The following is a 19135-nucleotide window of genomic DNA, read 5'->3' on the forward strand; positions in this document are numbered from 1 at the left end:
ATAGTTGTTACTTTCTTTTTCGAAGATCTTAGTATATCGGGTCTTGTAATATATACATTTAATGGGGCACGTAATGAATCTCTTTTGCGTAAACATCTCCTTTCAGGACTGCAACAATACGGAAGAGTGGACACATAATTTTTTATGCACACTTGCATATTGCAAGACCACTGAAGCAGCACTTTAATCTGCATTTTGGAGATAACTGAAGCCTAGGGACATTTAAAACTGATATTTTCCCCTATTCGTCGTGGCACCGTGATATTGCTATGGGAGATTGGTTTAGAACAAAGAATTAAACGTCATGTCATGTCTTTTAACGAGTACACCGCCATCTATTGATCAACTTTCAAATTATATATTTTTTCCCCTTCAAAACGAATGTCCGTTGTTTCATGTATATTCAGATGGAATATTAGTCAATTTTGACGTGTGGTACTTTTTTTACATCCTTTTGTATATTTAATTTAATTTACCTTATATCTAAATGCCGATATAAATAGCTGGAAATAACATTTAGGAGCATAAGCGTTTTGTTTGGATGATGGTTAAGTTTTTAATGACTTTATATTATTGATGATGTATATTCAAGCGATTTTCTTTTATTTGTACATGTATTTACTTATTTGTGCATTCTTTGGTATTCTTATACCTATATTTGTATTCTTTACATTCTAATGTCCATTATATTTAAGAATAAAATATTTTAGCATATACTCGTATTTATAACATCCTTGTCATCCTTGCCATATACGCCATCCTTGCCCCCTATAACACTAAGTAATCTAACCAGTTGGATGAGCACAAGATGGAAGGAAGAAAAAAAAATGTTAAAGAAAGAGACGATAAACCATCAAGGGATCTCCAGAGAGAATCCCATTGGTGTCAAATCCTACACTACTGTATTCAATTTTTGGTGAAGTAATAACTAAATGGAGGGGACAAGAATATTTAAACAAATAGTGATTATGGGTTGAACTTACAGGAAAATGAGATTACTAACTGAAAAGAAAAAAAATGATAAATTACATTGTGAATATCTGTATGACATGTATAAGCATATAAGCAAACATTGTAGAGTTATAAATCAATAGCGTCCGTCTGGATCCTGTGTTTTAATTTCTTTCGTGAGAACTGCACTTTTGACTGATTTGTGAACATTTTTGAATGAATAATTTAATTGATTTTGACAAGTGGCATTTTGGTCTCAGTTATTGTGTAGACTTCAAGAGGTCTTGGTATTTATGAATATGATTTACTAGGGATTGGATCTTGCTGCGTGAAAGGGTATTCGATACAACTTTCCTGTACCATTCTTCCTCAAGATTTGTTTCTGGCTTTCTCATGTGCCATGAGAGAGTCAGTAAGCATTCGGTGGCAAAGTGAATTGGGTGACCTATCTGCTTGCAGCTACAGCAAGGAGAGTTGACCAGATGGAATCTGTGTAGGTATGTCAGGAATGATCCGTGTCCAGTGAAGAAAAGGACATCCACTCGTATCAATTTTGTTTATGTGAATATGCGTTTGTAGAGGATATAAAAAAATAGAATTTTCTAAGGTATGATTGTAAAAATTGCACCATTATTGAAGAATATGATTACAGAAGGTAACGCTACAAACGTATTCTTTCACTGAAAAAATAATGCATTATAATACATTCAGAAATACATACATGGCTGAAACAAAGTGTATTGCAGTGTTCTCTGTTGACTTAATATTTTAATATTTTCTTTTTAATTTTAATTATTTTATTGGATGGAAAAACATGAATACTTTTACTATATAAATGAAGATTACAAATGTAATTAAAAATTTCTCTTGCTGGAAAATTCTGAAAAATCAGAATGTTAAGAGAGATTATTTATAACTAACTGTTATTATAATGAATAATAAATTTGATTTCAAATTAAATAATAACTAATAATAAATGCATAATAAAATATATTCAAAAATAGATAAATAGTAAATTTGATTCAAACTGTGAGAGAAATTCTGTAAACTTTTGAAATCAATTTTAGTTAATTTAACGAAAACATTGGATAGTTTGCTTTATAGATATTTACCTTATTCTCAATTTTCTTTCTTATATATTATCATTTCATATCATTAAAAGAGAATATGCTTATAATAAAAGCCATTTTTCTTTATATGGAAATATCTGTCTTTTAGATTTATGCACATTTGTGATGAAAAGATCCGACTCTATTATCACAAAATATTGTAAATATCTTAATAACGATTCTGCGTATTCTGAAAACCATGTAAGTCATAAAGATATTATGGCAATCTTTAAGAATATTCTACGCTATTAGAGAGTTAATTTTCAAAGAAATATTCATTTCCTCTTCTCATTGTGAAGGCGGATATTACTTGTTAACAAATCTAAAAGAATATGAGGCTATGCCATGTACTTCCATCTGCTGTTTTTATTAGAGTTTAAAAATGCGTTTTGTCTACCAGATCACTGGAAGACAACTGCCTGGCTAAAAAAAATATGAAATAGATGATTTTGTAAGTGATCATCTTTCCTAAAACGGTAAAAGGAAAGAATTATAATTTCTTTTAAGTGATAACTTTAGGATTATTCTGAAATATTGAAAGAATTTCAAGAATATAGCCTTCTACAGTTATAAAAATACAATATATTTTGTTAAAATTTATTAAAATTTTAATAATTAATTTATTGTTTAATCTAGAATGATGTAAGAAATTAATGTTTCATTTTGTCAAATACTTTTGAATATTGTGAAGTATTAGTGGAAGATCTTTATCTATATCTGAATATATATATATATATATATATATATATATATATATATATATATATATATATATATATATAAATAAAGGTCACCAATCAACCTTTTTAAACGTAAAGCAAAGAATGAAACAATTTACGGCCTAAATTTTATATTGTGGTTCAGATATTTGTATGTTATTAAATGTTTACTATGTGAAAAGCAGATTAAAGAATGAAAGATAAGAGACATTAAGTAGGTTTTTTTTGGGAAGGTGGGATGAGATTGGTAGAATGTAAAGATGCATTTTAAAAGAAGTGCATTTCATATAAAAGGCGGCAAAATTCATTTATCAGGTAGTAAATAACATTTGAGTATAAGAAAAAGCAATAAGCATTTCAATGAAAAATAAAAAAAATATAAACCTATAATAAAATATAACGATATGTATATAAAATTACATCAATCAGAAGAGAAATATAACAAATGCAAATAGATGATATATTGGAAAAATCAATGCAGACAAAATACTCTAACAAATTTCAGCAATGAATAAAGACCATTAAAAGGCGAGGTAGAATGAACAATGTTAGAAAACAAATGCAAAATGCATCTAACATCCGAAATAACTCACAAATTAGCCGCATTTCAATATATCGAGCTCATTTTTAATGCTGAATAAATATTAAACATCACAAACATCACAATTAATCCTTTCACATTCCATTTTTCGGAGAACAGGGATTTAACTACTGTGAAATTTTGTTAGTTAATTGATTCGGTAAAATGCGTTGTGCTGAATAGGATGATTTCTGACAGCAAAAAAAAATCCTATTTTCTGAAAGAATATTTGTATTCTATCTACCACGCACGTATGCATTAGCTTAAGAATTTACTATGAATGTTATTTTAACTGAAAGTTAAATATTGATATTAGCATTGTGTTTATTCAGAAACAAGCCGAAATATATTTAATTCTTAATGTTTTAGTTAAAATAATTGGACTATGCTTTATTCTTAACATATCCGCAGACTGTGTCTCTATGGATGCTTAAATAAATGCCGACTTATTTTTCTATGAATGTATGTTTAATAAAAGCAATTCTCTAGTTCAATTATTTTTCCGTTTTTATTTTCCTTATCATACGCATCTATTCTTTAGAGAATCGGAACTCATATGCTTCCTATGATGTATTAATTTAAATATGCAAATGACTGTAGATTGCTGTTTTTCCTGTCTTTTTGATATTTTAATTAGAGTAATAGCAAAAATAATTGGGAAAGTATTCGTAGATTCTTTTATCAAGTATCTCAGAAATATTTCATTATTATTTTTTAAAATTTTGAATGGCTAAATATTTTTAGATTTGAATTATTTTATGTTTGAAATTTCAATAGATATTTTCATTTTTAAATAAAAGTATATTTTTTGGATTATCTAAGAATGACTCATCGCATGCGTCATGCGTTCTCCTAATATTCACTGATTATGAAGCATGTCATGGAAAAATAATGCGCTTGTACAGAATCATATCATTTCTTATTTACTTCGTAAAGGTATCTATAGATGGTTATCAAAATAATGGAAACACCTTAGATTTATAAAGAATCCTTTATTAGTATGGTGTAGGGCCACTTTTGGCATGTAATACAGATAGGATTCTCCTAGGAATCGATTCATACAAATGTTGAATAGTGTTTAGAGGAATATTATACCATTCTTTCTAGAGATATTGTGAATGTTCTGGGAGATATGCCGGTGGAGGATATCGATTCCGTATTGAAAGCTCTAAAATAGATCATAATGGTTCAATTATATTGAGGACGGGTGACTGTGCGGGTCAAGGCAGATGTTTAACTTTATCCTCGTGTTCATCAAATCATGATTGGACAAGTCTCGCTGTATGGATAGATGCATTATCAACCTGGAAAATTCAATCTTTAGTAAGAAAAAAAGTTTGCATCATAGGATGGATCGGGTCAGCTAAAATTTCTGTATACTTCTCCCCAGTGATCCTTCCTTTCAGGATTATAATTGATCCATCAGAAAACCACGACATGGCTACCCATATCATGACAGATCTACCTTCATGCTTGACAGCTGGAAAGACACAATCACCATCATGCGCTTCTGCAGATGTACTCAAAACGTGCACCCATCCTGTTGTAGGAAAAAGTGTAAAACATGATTCATCAGATCATATTACTTTCTTCCATTTACCAATCGATCAGGTTTTGTGATTGTGATACCACTATAGACGACGTTTAACATTAACATCTGTGACAAGTGGCTTGGAAAATGTTGATCTGCTATAAATGTTCCGTTTCTGAAGGTGTCTTCTAACTATAATCACTGACACTGGAGAATCCAGATGGGGATTGAACTCTGAGGTCATTCGTGCTGCAGTTGTTCGCTTTTTAGACATTACAATCCTCTTCAATACCCATCGGTCTCCTTCACTGAGCTTCTCTTTCCGCCCACTATTTTGCTTTGCAGAGCTTGTCTTGCCACGCTGTGTGTATGCTGTCATGACTTTAGAAACTGTACCTCTAGAAACGCTTAAAAGTTGGGATTTTTTGTCACACTTTCTCCAGCTAGACGGTCTATTGGGGAAAAACAGAACAATTTTTCCACTTTGAAAATCTGAGAGGTCCGGCATTTTACACTTTTGAAAGAAATCCAAGAATTACAGAATTTTAATAAAACTGACACATACTACGATAATACATACATTGCTATTTATAAAAAAAAATTGGTGGCTATTATCATATTTTAATGCTTACGAAGAGCATACAAAAATAGTACTTTTATTCACAGATGTTTCCATTATTTCGATAACCACCTGTATGTTACTTATGATAATGGGATATTCTTAAGAGGAATTTTTAAAAATAATAATTATTGCAAGCAATTAAAATAAACACTTCATAAAAGCAAGAGAAACAGATCAAATTTACCCAAGTATTGGAACTGCAGGAAATCTTTTTTTTTTTTTTAATTTAAAAATATCATCATTACGACTGAAAATCTAAAGAAGGTAAAAAATAATTTCAATTTTAACAGCTTTAGCTTCTGCTATTATAAAATTAACTTTGCATCTAAAATATTCCATTTGATATCTTGAGAGAACGTATAATATAATTCTTTTATAACTAAATAGAAACTTCGAAACAGTATGTTATTTTTTAATTTTTATTTAGATTGAAATTCGGTTATAAGTAGTGAAATATCGATAGCTTTCAAAGGTTTTGTGGATAAGATAAATAAAGAAAAGTGGTACGCTTATAAATAAGGATTACAGTAATAGTTTTTCTTTCACGAGGAAGAAATAAAACACTTTAACTTGAGAAAAGTAGCCAAGAAAAAATAACGATAAAATCCTCAGATTTCAGAAATATCTACAAAATATTATTGGTTTAAAAGCTTCAAAATTAATGCAGTGTTATGCATAATTGAATAAAGAGCAATACAATTTTTTTAAACTGCACATTTTACTATACACAAATAAAAATAGAAATTTACAAATATCTGCATATACATTTTGAAGACTGTATTTCTTATTCAAATTATATTCTAAACTTTATTATTTAATGTTTCAATTAATCTTTTTCGAAATATGTAAAATCATGGATATAATAAAATCTTAAGACACCTTTATTGAAAATGTATTGTTTATAGTCCTGTATTGTAAGTCACATTAATAATTCTGTATTTCCTTCTGTAATGACAAAATATTCAACTTATTAATGCTATACGATTTATTTTTACATTTGCAATAAATACAAATTATTTAAGGGCAGACATTGTTAAAGCCTCCTGACGTGTTAAACTACCTCGGAAACTAGAAAAATTACTGAACATTTATATGAGTTATTTGATTGCCGATACATCTATTTTAATTCCCGTTGAAAGCTTAAGCGAAAAGAATTGAAGTCATTCAATTCTTTCTGCTAGTTTATGCTTCTCTATTCATTTATTAATGTCTTCTTTATTTCTTTCCTAATTTATTGCATGAGATTTGTTTAGAATAATTGTGAGAATAGAAATTGCTCGCTGATAAATTCTTCGATGACTTAATTTGTCTTTATTTAATGCTTTCAATAAATTCTTGTGATTTTTTTTCTTTCTTCTCACATAAATAAAGAAAGATAAAGTGTTACAAATATCGTTTGATAATTTAGCAATAATGAAACTATACGCGATAATGAACCTAATAGATTTAAAAAAATTAATTGTACTGGAAATTTGTGAAATAAAATAAGTAATAGTAAAAGATCAGTTTATTTACATGGCTGTTAAAACTTTGTCATTATAACTAATATAAAATAAAGAAATGGTGAAATTGCCATTATTATTGTTTTTTTTTTCTAATGAATTTTAATCAAAGGAAAAAAAAATATAATTTTTCGTATTTACGATGTTCAAGATATATATAGAAAAATAAAAAGGATTCTGAGGATTTTAAAATGATATTTATGTTAGCAAACTGGAAAGCGGAGATAAATTGGTTCATGGTTTGGTTAAAGGAAAATATATATCTAAAGAAAACGAGTCTTGGGTCTGCAGCCCACTGGTATCTAACTTAATACTTTATATTACGGGGCATTGACAATTGAAACTTTTTAGGTTTATATCATGATAAACTGATGATGAAAATACCAAAACATCAAAAGTTCGTTGATTTGTCGTTTAATTTATGAAATAAGGGGTAGTAAATATACTTATCAAAGATCGTTCAGGGAAAGCCGAAAGTAGTACGCATAATTACCCCTGAGCGTTAAGGGTAAAAATATCATCGAATATCCATTGGTAAGCTTACATACTACTCTATTGCAGGTAATTTAAAATAATTTTAAATAGTTTTTTTTAATTTAGAAATCGTGGAATTGAAATTCTGTAATATCATATATTAAAATGCGAAGATCGTTTTGCATTTATTAGGCTGGCTGGGCGGATTGCTACATTGCATGAAAATAAAACTTTTGCAATCTGATGCAATTTTATCAATAACATTTTAGCCATGTTTTTCCTTAAGAAATAAAATAAAATGTCGTAAACTGTAGTCTTCAAATAATCAATACATCAAAATTGAAGTCAAAATATCCATAAAGTCATTAACAGGAAGATTCCGAATTTTAAGGAATTCTAACAGCATCAACAGTTTTTTTAAATGAATGTTGAATTAATATTAAATAAAATCAATACTAAATAATCGTAATCAAATATAAGAAGATTTTAGACATAAGGAACATAACACAATGGTATTTCATGTCTGAAAACTTTTTCAAAATAAAATTTAATGACAAATGCTAGGATTTAATGTCGCTACGAAAATTCTTACTCGAACCGACAGTGGTAAGCATATTTCTTCCTTTTGAATTTAAACGATATTTAATTATATACAATGTATTTCTGAGCTATTAAGGTACCTCAATCGAATTTTAAACATTTAAGTTGCTCAATCTATTACACTATTTATCATTTAAAAATACTTATATTAGCCCTAATAAAAATATTTTACAGTGGTAAGTACATAAATCCATAGAATTATAAATTGTTAAAACTCTACCACGAAGCTACCCCGTCTTCGGTTAACAATCAATAAGTATTTATTGAGAAGATTTTTGATTAGTTGTATAAATTCATAAATTTTGAAGATAAATTGATATCAAATAAGCTTTATATGAAAAGTGTTTGTTATAATAAAGTGATTAAGTAATTTAGATAATATTTTGAACTTAAATAATTAGAGAAATATAGAAATAAAAGAAAATTTCCACTTCCATCATTTTTTTTTTCATTTGAGCTGTATGATTAATCCACGAACTAACTCATCCAAGGCTTATGCCTTATATATGTATACAGAAGTTATGTTATGAGAACCTGTGTATACTCTCTAAAAGAAATTAACCTAAAATGTTTCATTGGAAAACAATTTAATGAAACAAAATAAAACAAGCTTACAAAGTGAATTTTCAATCTACTTGTTTTCTAAGAGAGATGTTAAATCTGAAAATATATCCCTTATTTCTTTATTAAAGCGATCAAAATGCCATCTAGCATTGGTTCTGTTTTTTGAACATTAATTTGACTGCCATAATTTTATTTATTACTAAAAAAAATATTTTATAAAAAAAGCGTAGAAAGCCTGCTATTGGTGTTCGTTTGACATAAAGGGGATAATTTAAATTTGAAAATTAACTGTGAACAAAAACAACTGTGAACTACAAATAAAAATTAATTTTTATTTGTAGTTTAAATCCTTTGAAAAGAAATTATGTGATACAATTTTACCCCATCACTCATTAAAATTCTTTTCCCTTAGTACGTTGTTCTGGTCTTTTACTGATTCGTTCTAATTCAATTAGAACTTCAAAAATATTTTTAGTAATAGGCCATATTATACGCATTTACACAAGAGAAAAACCTTTTAAGGGTTTAAATTCGACTTACAATGATTTAATATAAATCCAGACCTCTTTCGAAAAAAAAGCTAAAATGTAAGCTTGGAAAATTTTTCGTTATAAAAGAAATGTATTCGCTAAAACTATCGCTAAAAAATGTTTATTTAATGTGTGTGGAGTGAAATAAATTTATAAAAGTTTTTCCTTATATTCCATAAATCAAATTACAGTTTTTATTTTCTAGTATACGAAATATAAAAAAAGTAAAATAATTATCAACAAATTCTAACTTGGGATTTTTAACTATTTTATTTGTTTCAGATATTCCTCAAAAGAAAAAAAAGTCACAATCTTTTTGTCTGTGAACAAAATAGCTGAAATGCGCATTATGCTGGATGGATGAAATTTGGCATTTTTGAATGTTATACCGAATTTTCAATCAAAATTTGAATGGAGTACATTTATAGGAAGTTGCCTATCTGGCTGTTTAAGTACCAGTAAGCTTGATAAATTCAAAAGGCAAAAATTTAAATAGATAATATACGAAGCACGGATTCAATATTCAAAAAATACATTCTCCTAAAATTTTGAAATAAATTGGGCAACGAATTGATTATTTGTCTGTTTTTTATGCATAAAAACGCGATTGATTATTTGTCTGTACTTTATATGCATAAAAACGCGATACTTAATCAATGAATTCGGTAAGTGAATTTGTAATAACAACTGCTGTACCTTCTAAATTTTATTTCAAATATTATTATCGTCGTTTCAAAACGATTCCTTTAAATAATTTATTAAACAACATTTAAAATGCATTAAAAATATTTTTAAAAAAGAAAATGTTTAGAATTATTTGATAATATTCCCGTATTGCCAACATTTAAATGAAAAAGTCTTATTTTCCAGCTATATTTTGGTGTATTTATAGTTACTATGGCAATACTGATTAAAACTACATTTTATTGCCTTAGTGGTAAATATTTGGCTGCAAATGAAATAAGAAAAAGAGCCATCACACATTATAGTACTTTCCCATTCGAAAATTCAAGCACAAACTTCAATATTCTTTGCGAACTACTAATAATTTGAATGGTAGGGGATCTTTACTGTTCTAGAGAATTCTTTTTTGAGAAGGATTCCTTAGAAATTGTTATTGGTTGTCTTTAGAACATATAGCGAGGAATTCAGAATTGAAATTCTAATATAAAATGCATAGGACTGCCATTTTGAGTTTTAAAGTTATATTGATAGGCCTACGAATATATATATATATATATATATATATATATTATATTGAATTCTCTGGAAGAAATGAAGGAATGTTATTGTTAGCATCGATCTTTTATTTATCGAAAACATTTCTACTTAACCATTATTTTTATTTTCTGCGGGAGCCATGATGGAAAAAATGCAATCTACTATCCTTATTATTAATTATGATTCAGATTTAAAATATATTTCATTTAATATATCCCACCGTCATAATTATATGAAAAAATTAAACCGATAAATCAGATTTTATTGAAATTATGACAAAAAAATTTGTTTTTATTTCATAATCACTGATTTATTTGTAAGGTTTTAAAATTACTGCGGTCAAAGGCTGAAGCTCTAAAGGAAAATAGCTATAAGCAAAGAAGCAAATGCCTTAACAAAAATCATGGGTAAACTATTTCCTTACTAAAAATATTCATCATTTTGGCTGAGGTGCGGACATTATCGGATGTCAAACTTAAAATCTCTATGCCGGAGTTCTGGCATAGGGGCACCGCATCTCCCCGCGATCTGGGCTTCCTCGGTTCGAGGCCCGATTCGAGCATGGTTTTTCTTCATCTATGTGTTCTATTTGTGAGATGTGTGAATATGACCCCCTGAAAAAAGGGTTGTGCAAGCGAATGTGATGTGTGAGTAGCTTAGACGTACTCTTTTCCCTAGTTGGCGCTACTAAAACAAGAGAAGGAACCTTGGCTTAAAATTGATGAATTGTTCAGCGAGTTTGTATATGGCAAGTGCCCTTAGAAAAAACAACAATAGTCTCAATTATGTCATTCACAGGATCGATACATAAAGATGAATATAAGTAACACAATTCAAAAGTAGGTGGTATCTTCTAATTTGATTACAGTGAAATCAATATTATTAAGGCTTTTAAAACTCATATTGTATAATTGCCTTTTCATACTTTGAATTCATCCTTCACTTGAAAGGCTTGTAATTTTAATGACTGAATAATCGTGAATTACTTATACAAAGGAATAATTTTGAAGAATGCAGTTAAAATTAATTTTGTCGAATGGATATTTACAGGTTCGAGCACTGACAAAATGAGTAAGTCAATGTCTTTTGTTGAAAAAAAACATACAAAATCATTCTTATATATATATATATATAATTCTTGGAAATAGTTGGCCTATTCTGTAATGAATCTTGTATGAGGGTTAGAACCACCAACAAATATACAATCTTAATATTGATTTAAGAATTTACTTTTACATTAAACAATCAACACTGGTACGGGATCTTTTTGACCATATCATTTCTCTTTTATTTATTTAGACATTCTATGAATTTATACACTTTTTTCTCCCGATACCTACATGGAAGAGGTGGAAGAAAAAGGTTAGAAGAACAGAAAACAATGAAACAACGTATATTATTTTTCTACATGGGTTGTGGTGTCAAATTGATATCTGCTTGTGCTAATATTTCGTATTCTTTTATTTTTATGATTTAGACAGTGAGAAGTACAGATTCAGAGATCTTTTCTCAAGTCTTCATATTGATAGACAAAATGATGATAGTTCAGATTAGTCAGATACCGATGAAATTTTGGAAAGTGATCCTGATATAGAATTGAAACAAAACGCAGATTCTGAGTACTCTAGAAATGAATACTCTAGAATACTCTTCTGAATTCTCTAATTGAGTCTTTTACTGCTCATGAAAAAAATTGCAAATCCTTATATAAAAAGCATTCTTTTATAATATGAATAAATTGACTTGAAGTTTATTTTAATATTTCATTTTGTTCTGAATGACAAATGATAAAAGTATTTTTTAAGTATGCATATATAAATGAAAGATAAAAGCTATGAATTTTTTGACTTGTATGCTTAAATTTCTTTTTTTGCTAAAGATCTCAAATGTAAATTATATGTAATATATAGATTTTCTTATTCCTCCTATAATTTTAAAACTACTCACATTGAAAATAAGTCTTGTATGATTGAAATGGAGAAAAAGGAAATGAAAACAGTAAAAGTTTGGGAAAAGGCTAAGTTCAATTTTGGTTTTCCTTATTAAAAATTGCAGTTGCATCTTAAATAAGAATAAATTTTCAAGGAAAAACACTTATGTACTATGGATAAATTTTATTTTTATACAAATCGTCAAAGAGATAAGGGTGTGCGCCTGATTTGGGGTAAAAATTACCTAGTGTTCAAAAAATGGATGGGGTAAAAATTACCACCTGAGCTAATGTTCAAAATATGGTTGCTGTTGCTGAAGATTAAATTTTGTTATACAATTGTTTATTATCATACCATGTCCTACTAAACAATTATCATGATGTAATTATCATCATTTGAAGGTGTTTAAATGATGAAACAAAAGGTCGGAAATAAACTCTGATAAGATGTCAGTAAAAACAGTTTCACCCAGACAGACTGTCGCTTTTGATCATCACAAAAGTCAACAGTTTTCTTTTCCTATGTTCGTTGTGGCAGAGAAATAGTGACAGCAATTAATGATGACAACTGACGATTAATGATGGTTCAGTTCGATTGTGTATCATTTCGATGTACCGAAAAGAGCCATGATTGTAACAAAAATAAAACTCAGAGTACATTCGACTCGAAATAATGCTCAAGCTTATATGTGTGAAGGTTTTGTCTTTTCTTCTCGATCTTTATGAGGGACTTAAGAGGAAGTATAAGTCACACTAACTTGAGCCTTGGAAGGGTCAAAAGCTATAAAAATATCAATTAACGAAAAATCTTTTATTTTCCTTATAAGGGCTTGAGTAGATGATTGGATGTATTGTACTATTTCAGTTCAAAGCACTTTGTACTAAGACATTTAGAAGCTTAGGTATTTCTGTAATTACCTAAACTTTGTCTCAAGAAGTTTTTCTTTAGAATGTGGTTGAGGATATAGCTAAATATCCTTTCTAAATTGGGATTATAGTGAATGAAAATAATAATGGTCTGTCTAGTTTCAACTAATTAATTATTAGGAACTGTAATTGTGCGATCCCATCACTTGGAAGATAATCCAAAACACGTCGAATTATATAGCCAATTAGGATGATGCAGAAAAAAATAGAGGACAAACTAATTAAACTAGAGAAAGCTAATGTAAAATATCAAATGATTTAAATGAAACAAATTCTATGCCAGAGCATAAGCAGGGAATAAAAATATTATTGATTCAGCAGACGTGTTCCCTACAGATTTACTGTTATAGTTATACTTTAAACAAAAAAAGAGTCAAAATTAATTACTCTAAATTTGCTCTTTGTCCTTTGCAAGTGAAAGCTCCAAACTGAATTGTTGTATTGAAAATTCAATGAAAAATAAAATCTCAGTCATTCAGGACAGAAAAATTTATTTCGCGAAGTTAAAAAAAAAAAAAAAAAAAAAAAAAAAAAAAAAAAAACATTATTTTTGGATACAAAAACCTTGTTTCAAATAGGAAAAAAAAGGAATATTTGTAAATTTATTAAAAAAAAAAACCGAATTAAAATGTCTAAATTGGCAGATATCTGTAAATTGGCAGAAGATATAAATTTGCGAACATTTTTAAAATTCAATGTTTCCAATAGAAAAGTCTACTAATTTTAAATTATATATTATAACAAACTTTTAATTAAATCGACGTTACCACAAAATTAACTATACAATTCATTAACTATACAGCTTTTGCATTAAAGAGGAAAACGGCCAACAAAGGTTCCAAAAATCTTCAATCAGTTAGTAAAAGGCTAGAAATCTTTTCCATTATTTTTCCCCGGTTAAATATTTTCTGGATATTGTAATATTGTGTTAAAATTATTTTGTTATTTATAACGATTTGAAGATACTTTTAAAAATGAACGAAGCCTATATGAAGAAGGCTTAGAAACAAGAAAATACGAATTAACAAATTATGTGTTGAAAATAATTCATTGCAGTATGTTTATACTTGTTTCTACTCAATTTCCAAACAATATATCACGCCAATTTCAAGTAATAAGCACAGTATCACAATTGCATCGATTAAACGATACAGTGTATCCTACTGAGGAAGCTATTTAATTACCCTTTCGATGAATATTTATTAACGTCTCTTTATTTTCGTCTTGCTTCCCATAGAGTTTTCTTGATATGCGTAACTGCACTTGCTGACACGCAAACTGCATAACCTCGCATTATCGCCCAAGTTCCACGTTTCTCGCATCTGTCTTCTGATAATGTCAGCCATGAATCACGGAGATAAGAAGAGCTGGTGAGTGTACAACTTGCCCTATAATGTTTCTGTTTTTGCTGTCAGGAAAAGCCTCTTTTTGTGAGAGTGGCAATGGCATAAATCATCTGGAGATAATGGGGATGTAATTAACATTCATTAACATTTTACACGATAATAGAAAGGAAAGATGTAATAAAATTGTATTTCATATAAATGCTCAATCATTTATGTATTGTTTTGTTAAAATATATACTTTTTGAATTAATATTTTACAGTCATACCTTTGCTTGAAAATTGATTTCAAAAAGGTGAAGAAATTTTAATACCTATAAATTTCTACATTAGATTCTGTGAATATTTGTGACTTCCTGATTTCTTTAATGTTTTTCTTTTAATTAGATTGCAAAAGAAGAATGCTTCGGCAAAAGAAGAATGCTTCGTCATATTCTCTAGAGTAATTTTGATTTGCTGATACAGGTTTGTGAATATCTCGAAAGAATTTTAATTGGGTTGTTCAGTTCAAAAAGAGACATAACGTTGTAAAATTGATATTTTCATTAATCTATGAATCTTTGACATTTGAATATAAAAAAAAATCCGTATATATATCTTCGCATTTACTTTATTTTTGCTAAGAAATGAAACCTGTCTGGTAATTCCTGAATAAATGAATCCTGTCTGGTTAAAGAATTTTTTATATATTCAGTAAAATATTTATAGATTTGACATAATCAATATAATGCAAATTTTATTATATTAAATGTGAGTGTCACCTTGGCGCTGACATATTTATAAGTATGAATTAAGGCTGTTGAAAATTATTGTGTAATATCTTATATTGTTAAAAATTGATTTTGTTTCCCTTTATTGCTACAGATTTTTTAAATATTTTTATTGATAGAAATGCATTAAGGTATTGAAGGAAAAGCTAATTATTTAAGAGAAAAGGCAATATAGAAAAAGGCCATATTTTTGTAGAAAGAAGCTAATTATTTAGATTATAAATGTAAACGAATTGTTTTTAAAAGACACTGTTTAAAATTTAATATTTATCTGTAATAAACTATATAAATATGTATAAACTTTTAAGTAAGAAGCTTAAATTTTTAATATAGTGCAATTTATTTTCGAAAAAATTATATTTAAATAATTGTGATCAAATATATTGTGTACTAATTCCAAAAATTATTACATTAACATTACAGTTACAGGCATACATAATATATACAATAAAGTTACAGATATACTTGCATATTAAATCTGAAAGGATAAAAAAATGTTTTTCTTTCTTTCTTATAGAACATTTGTATGTAATTGATTTATATAAATATTTAGAAAGCAACCTTGAACAATTTTTTATACTTAACTCCTATAAATTAAAAGCTGATTTTATTGATTACTTTTAAATTCTAAGCTTTTAGACTATTTGATTCAGACATAAATCAATTGATTTATTTCAAAACAATAGTTGCAAAATTTATGATTATTATGAATTATATTTAGCACAAATATTATCAAATAAATATAAAATAAACTAGAACTCAGTTTTCAAAAAAAAGCATACACGTCTTTTATTTGGAGATAAAACACAATTCGGAAAAATAATAGGAAATTCTGTCACGTTCAGAGAAAATATTATTGATTGGTAGAAGTTCAAAAATCAGTGATAATGCTTTTTTGCCGCAAGAGATTTGTGAATGAAATTTATAATGTTCCCTTTCTCCAATAGATGGCGCAGCTATTGCTGGCAATTCTGCTATTCAGGCTTTCTCTAGTTCCAGTTTGAAATAATACTTCCATTAAGATCGGAACCTGTGCTTGGCTGTGAGTGGGAATTCGTCTGCTCCTTAAATTGAAACTTTTTTCGCTACTCGAATTCCGAGATTTTTAAAATTTATGAAACTGACGAAATTGGAGAAAGTGAATCTTTGGCAACTGATCAAAAGACAGAGTGTGTTGAAACTATAAAATTCTACGGTTACTATACGTATGATTCAAGTTTACAAGTAGTTTTCTTGGAAGACTGATGCTCTTTGATTCACTGTTGCTCTCAAGTGAGTTTTGTAGGAGGTTGGATAATCTTTCCATTACTGTTGATGGCAGGTGATGAATCGTAAGTTGAGATTCGACATAAAAATAGTGGTGTAAGAAGAATATATAATATTAAATGGATTAATCAGATTTTTCATTCTAATTCTAGATTTATACTTTAATTTAAATTTATTTTATTTAGTGCTGTTAAAAAGTTTTCTTTTAAAGTTTATTTTTCTGTTTAAAAGTGAGAGATCTTTTTGAAAGGAAAAAGAAAGTAACATTATGGATTACTCTAATGGTTTTTAATTAGAATTTTTGCTCTTTGATGCTATTTTAAAAATTGTTTTATCTTTTATGACTATGCAGTTTATATATAGCTGTTAGAAAGAGATTGGGGAAGAACTTCTTAAGAATTTTCTAAGTAAACATCAAAGAAAATTAATTTCATGATTTTTATCAAAAGTGTTATTGTTGAGTGATGTGGAAACATTTCAATATAATTGGAAATCTTTTTCAAATGCAAAACAATTCAGAACAAGAGTTTTTTTCTAATATTTCGAATAAAAAATGTGTCATATTGGTTGTTCAAATTCCATAAATTTCATATTGCATGTTGTATAAACATTTGGAGTAAATTGGAAGCAAATGCATATCCATTAATAATAACATATACTTGGTGAAAATATAATTGTATTGTATTAGAATGTGGAAAAAAATGAGTGAAAGATTCTCATATGAATTGTATTGCATAACATCAGATAATATGCCATCAATAGGAGTATAATATCATTTGTAAATTACAGTAATATAAAAAAGAAACACTTGAATCTATGGCAATGTCCAGTCATCCTTCCAGAATGGCTATCATACGTACATTAGTATTTCTTCTCATGTTAAAAATAAGATATACGAATTGCGCAGATGAAAACGAAATGTCAGATTCTGCTAAATATCAACCCAAATCTAGTGTTGTAACTACAAAATACGGATCTTTACGTGGAGTCATAGAGGTTCTCAGTAACAAGCACTTACAACCGGTGGAAATGTTCCTGGGAGTTCCTTATGCTGGGGTTCCACTGGGATCCCTGAGATTTCTTCCACCCGGAACACCACCTCAGTGGAAAGGAATCCGGACTGCTGACCACCTGGGACCCGTCTGCCCACAGAGAGTACCGGACATTAGTAATGAAACGGAGGCTCTTAAAAGAATGCCAGCCGGACGATACGAATACTTGAAGAGACTCTTACCATTCTTGGTAAATCAGAGTGAAGACTGCCTCTACTTGAACATTTATGCACCTGCTGGGAGTAAGTAAAATTTCATTTTATTAAAAGGTTTATCGAATTTTTTGCATTGATTAAAAAATGTTTAACATTATTCTTTTTAAAATACATGTATTCTGTATATGAAGATAACAATGACGGGGGTATTCAAAATTATACTTCGGAAGATAAGCGGTTAAAGGAAAAAAAATATTTATTTCCTCTAATTCCTATTGTAAGATGGTAATGGTACTATTCAAAGTTTAATTGCATTTTTATACTGTTCGCCTATGAAATTTATGTCCATTTTGAATAAATTACCATTAGAAATCTTGCAAATATACTTAAAAAATCTGCTATTTCTGTGATCGCAACAGTAATGGGACGATCCTTGGTAAGGGACATGATCCTAATTTCAAGTTTAGAGTTCAGGTGATAAGATTAATATCATTTTTATTACATATTTTCAAGAAATTATTTAAAAAAATGAACAGTATTGTATGCTTTGAAGGATTCATTTTATATAAAATATTCCAAAGAATATATAAAAAATTATATAAAATATTTATTTGTTTTAATTTGTGCTGTTGAGTGATAATTTCAATATTTAAAATTTGATAACATTCTTATATTATTCACTATGGAATTTATGTACGTTTTGAATGGACATTAGCAAAATATACTTAAAAAAACTACTATTTCTGTGATCTTTGTAAGAAGTATGATCCTGGTTTCAGGTTTACGGATCAACTCATAAGAGTATTATTATTTTTATTAAACATTTATCAGAAAAAAATGAACAGACTAGCATGCTTTGAGGGACGCATTTTACATAAATATTTCAATACTTTGTAGAAATATTTTCCACAGCGTTAAAATTATACTTCAAAAATTGTTGGACTAATTGAAAGTCTAAAAGCTTTTAAAATAATCGTTATTTAAAGTAACAAGCAATTATTCTATCAATATGTAACATTCCTTATAAGTACATTGTGGGGTAGAGAAACAGAGTTTAGAGAGAAATAAGGAGCTACTAACGATAATTCTTAACTCTCTCTCTCTCTCTTCTAACCTTGCCGTGCAAATTTTATGCTAATGGGCCAGTTTCCTTTTTAGATGAGTAATTCAGAATATAAATCGAGGGAGCACCCTTAGTAATAACTTGTTTTATATCCTTCTCCTGTCGGTTGAAAAAGTAACATACTCCAAAACGGTCCATTAGAATGGAACTTTCACAGCCAGATTGG

General features: G+C 28.4%; 1 protein-coding gene across 1 annotated transcript in view; it reads left to right on the forward strand.

The window, feature by feature from the left end:
- The first annotated feature begins 16697 nt into the window (after window positions 1-16697).
- Window positions 16698-19135, forward strand: part of LOC129967131 (neuroligin-4, X-linked-like) — a 201761-nt gene continuing 199323 nt past the window's right edge. Inside the window, exon 1 of the mRNA XM_056081817.1 lies at window positions 16698-17933. Within this exon, the coding sequence (XP_055937792.1) occupies window positions 17456-17933 (478 nt within the window). The 5' untranslated portion in view covers window positions 16698-17455. The remainder of the gene's footprint in view (window positions 17934-19135) is intronic.

This window comes from Argiope bruennichi, chromosome 4, assembly GCF_947563725.1.
Source record: "Argiope bruennichi chromosome 4, qqArgBrue1.1, whole genome shotgun sequence".
Classification (NCBI taxonomy): domain Eukaryota; kingdom Metazoa; phylum Arthropoda; class Arachnida; order Araneae; family Araneidae; genus Argiope; species Argiope bruennichi.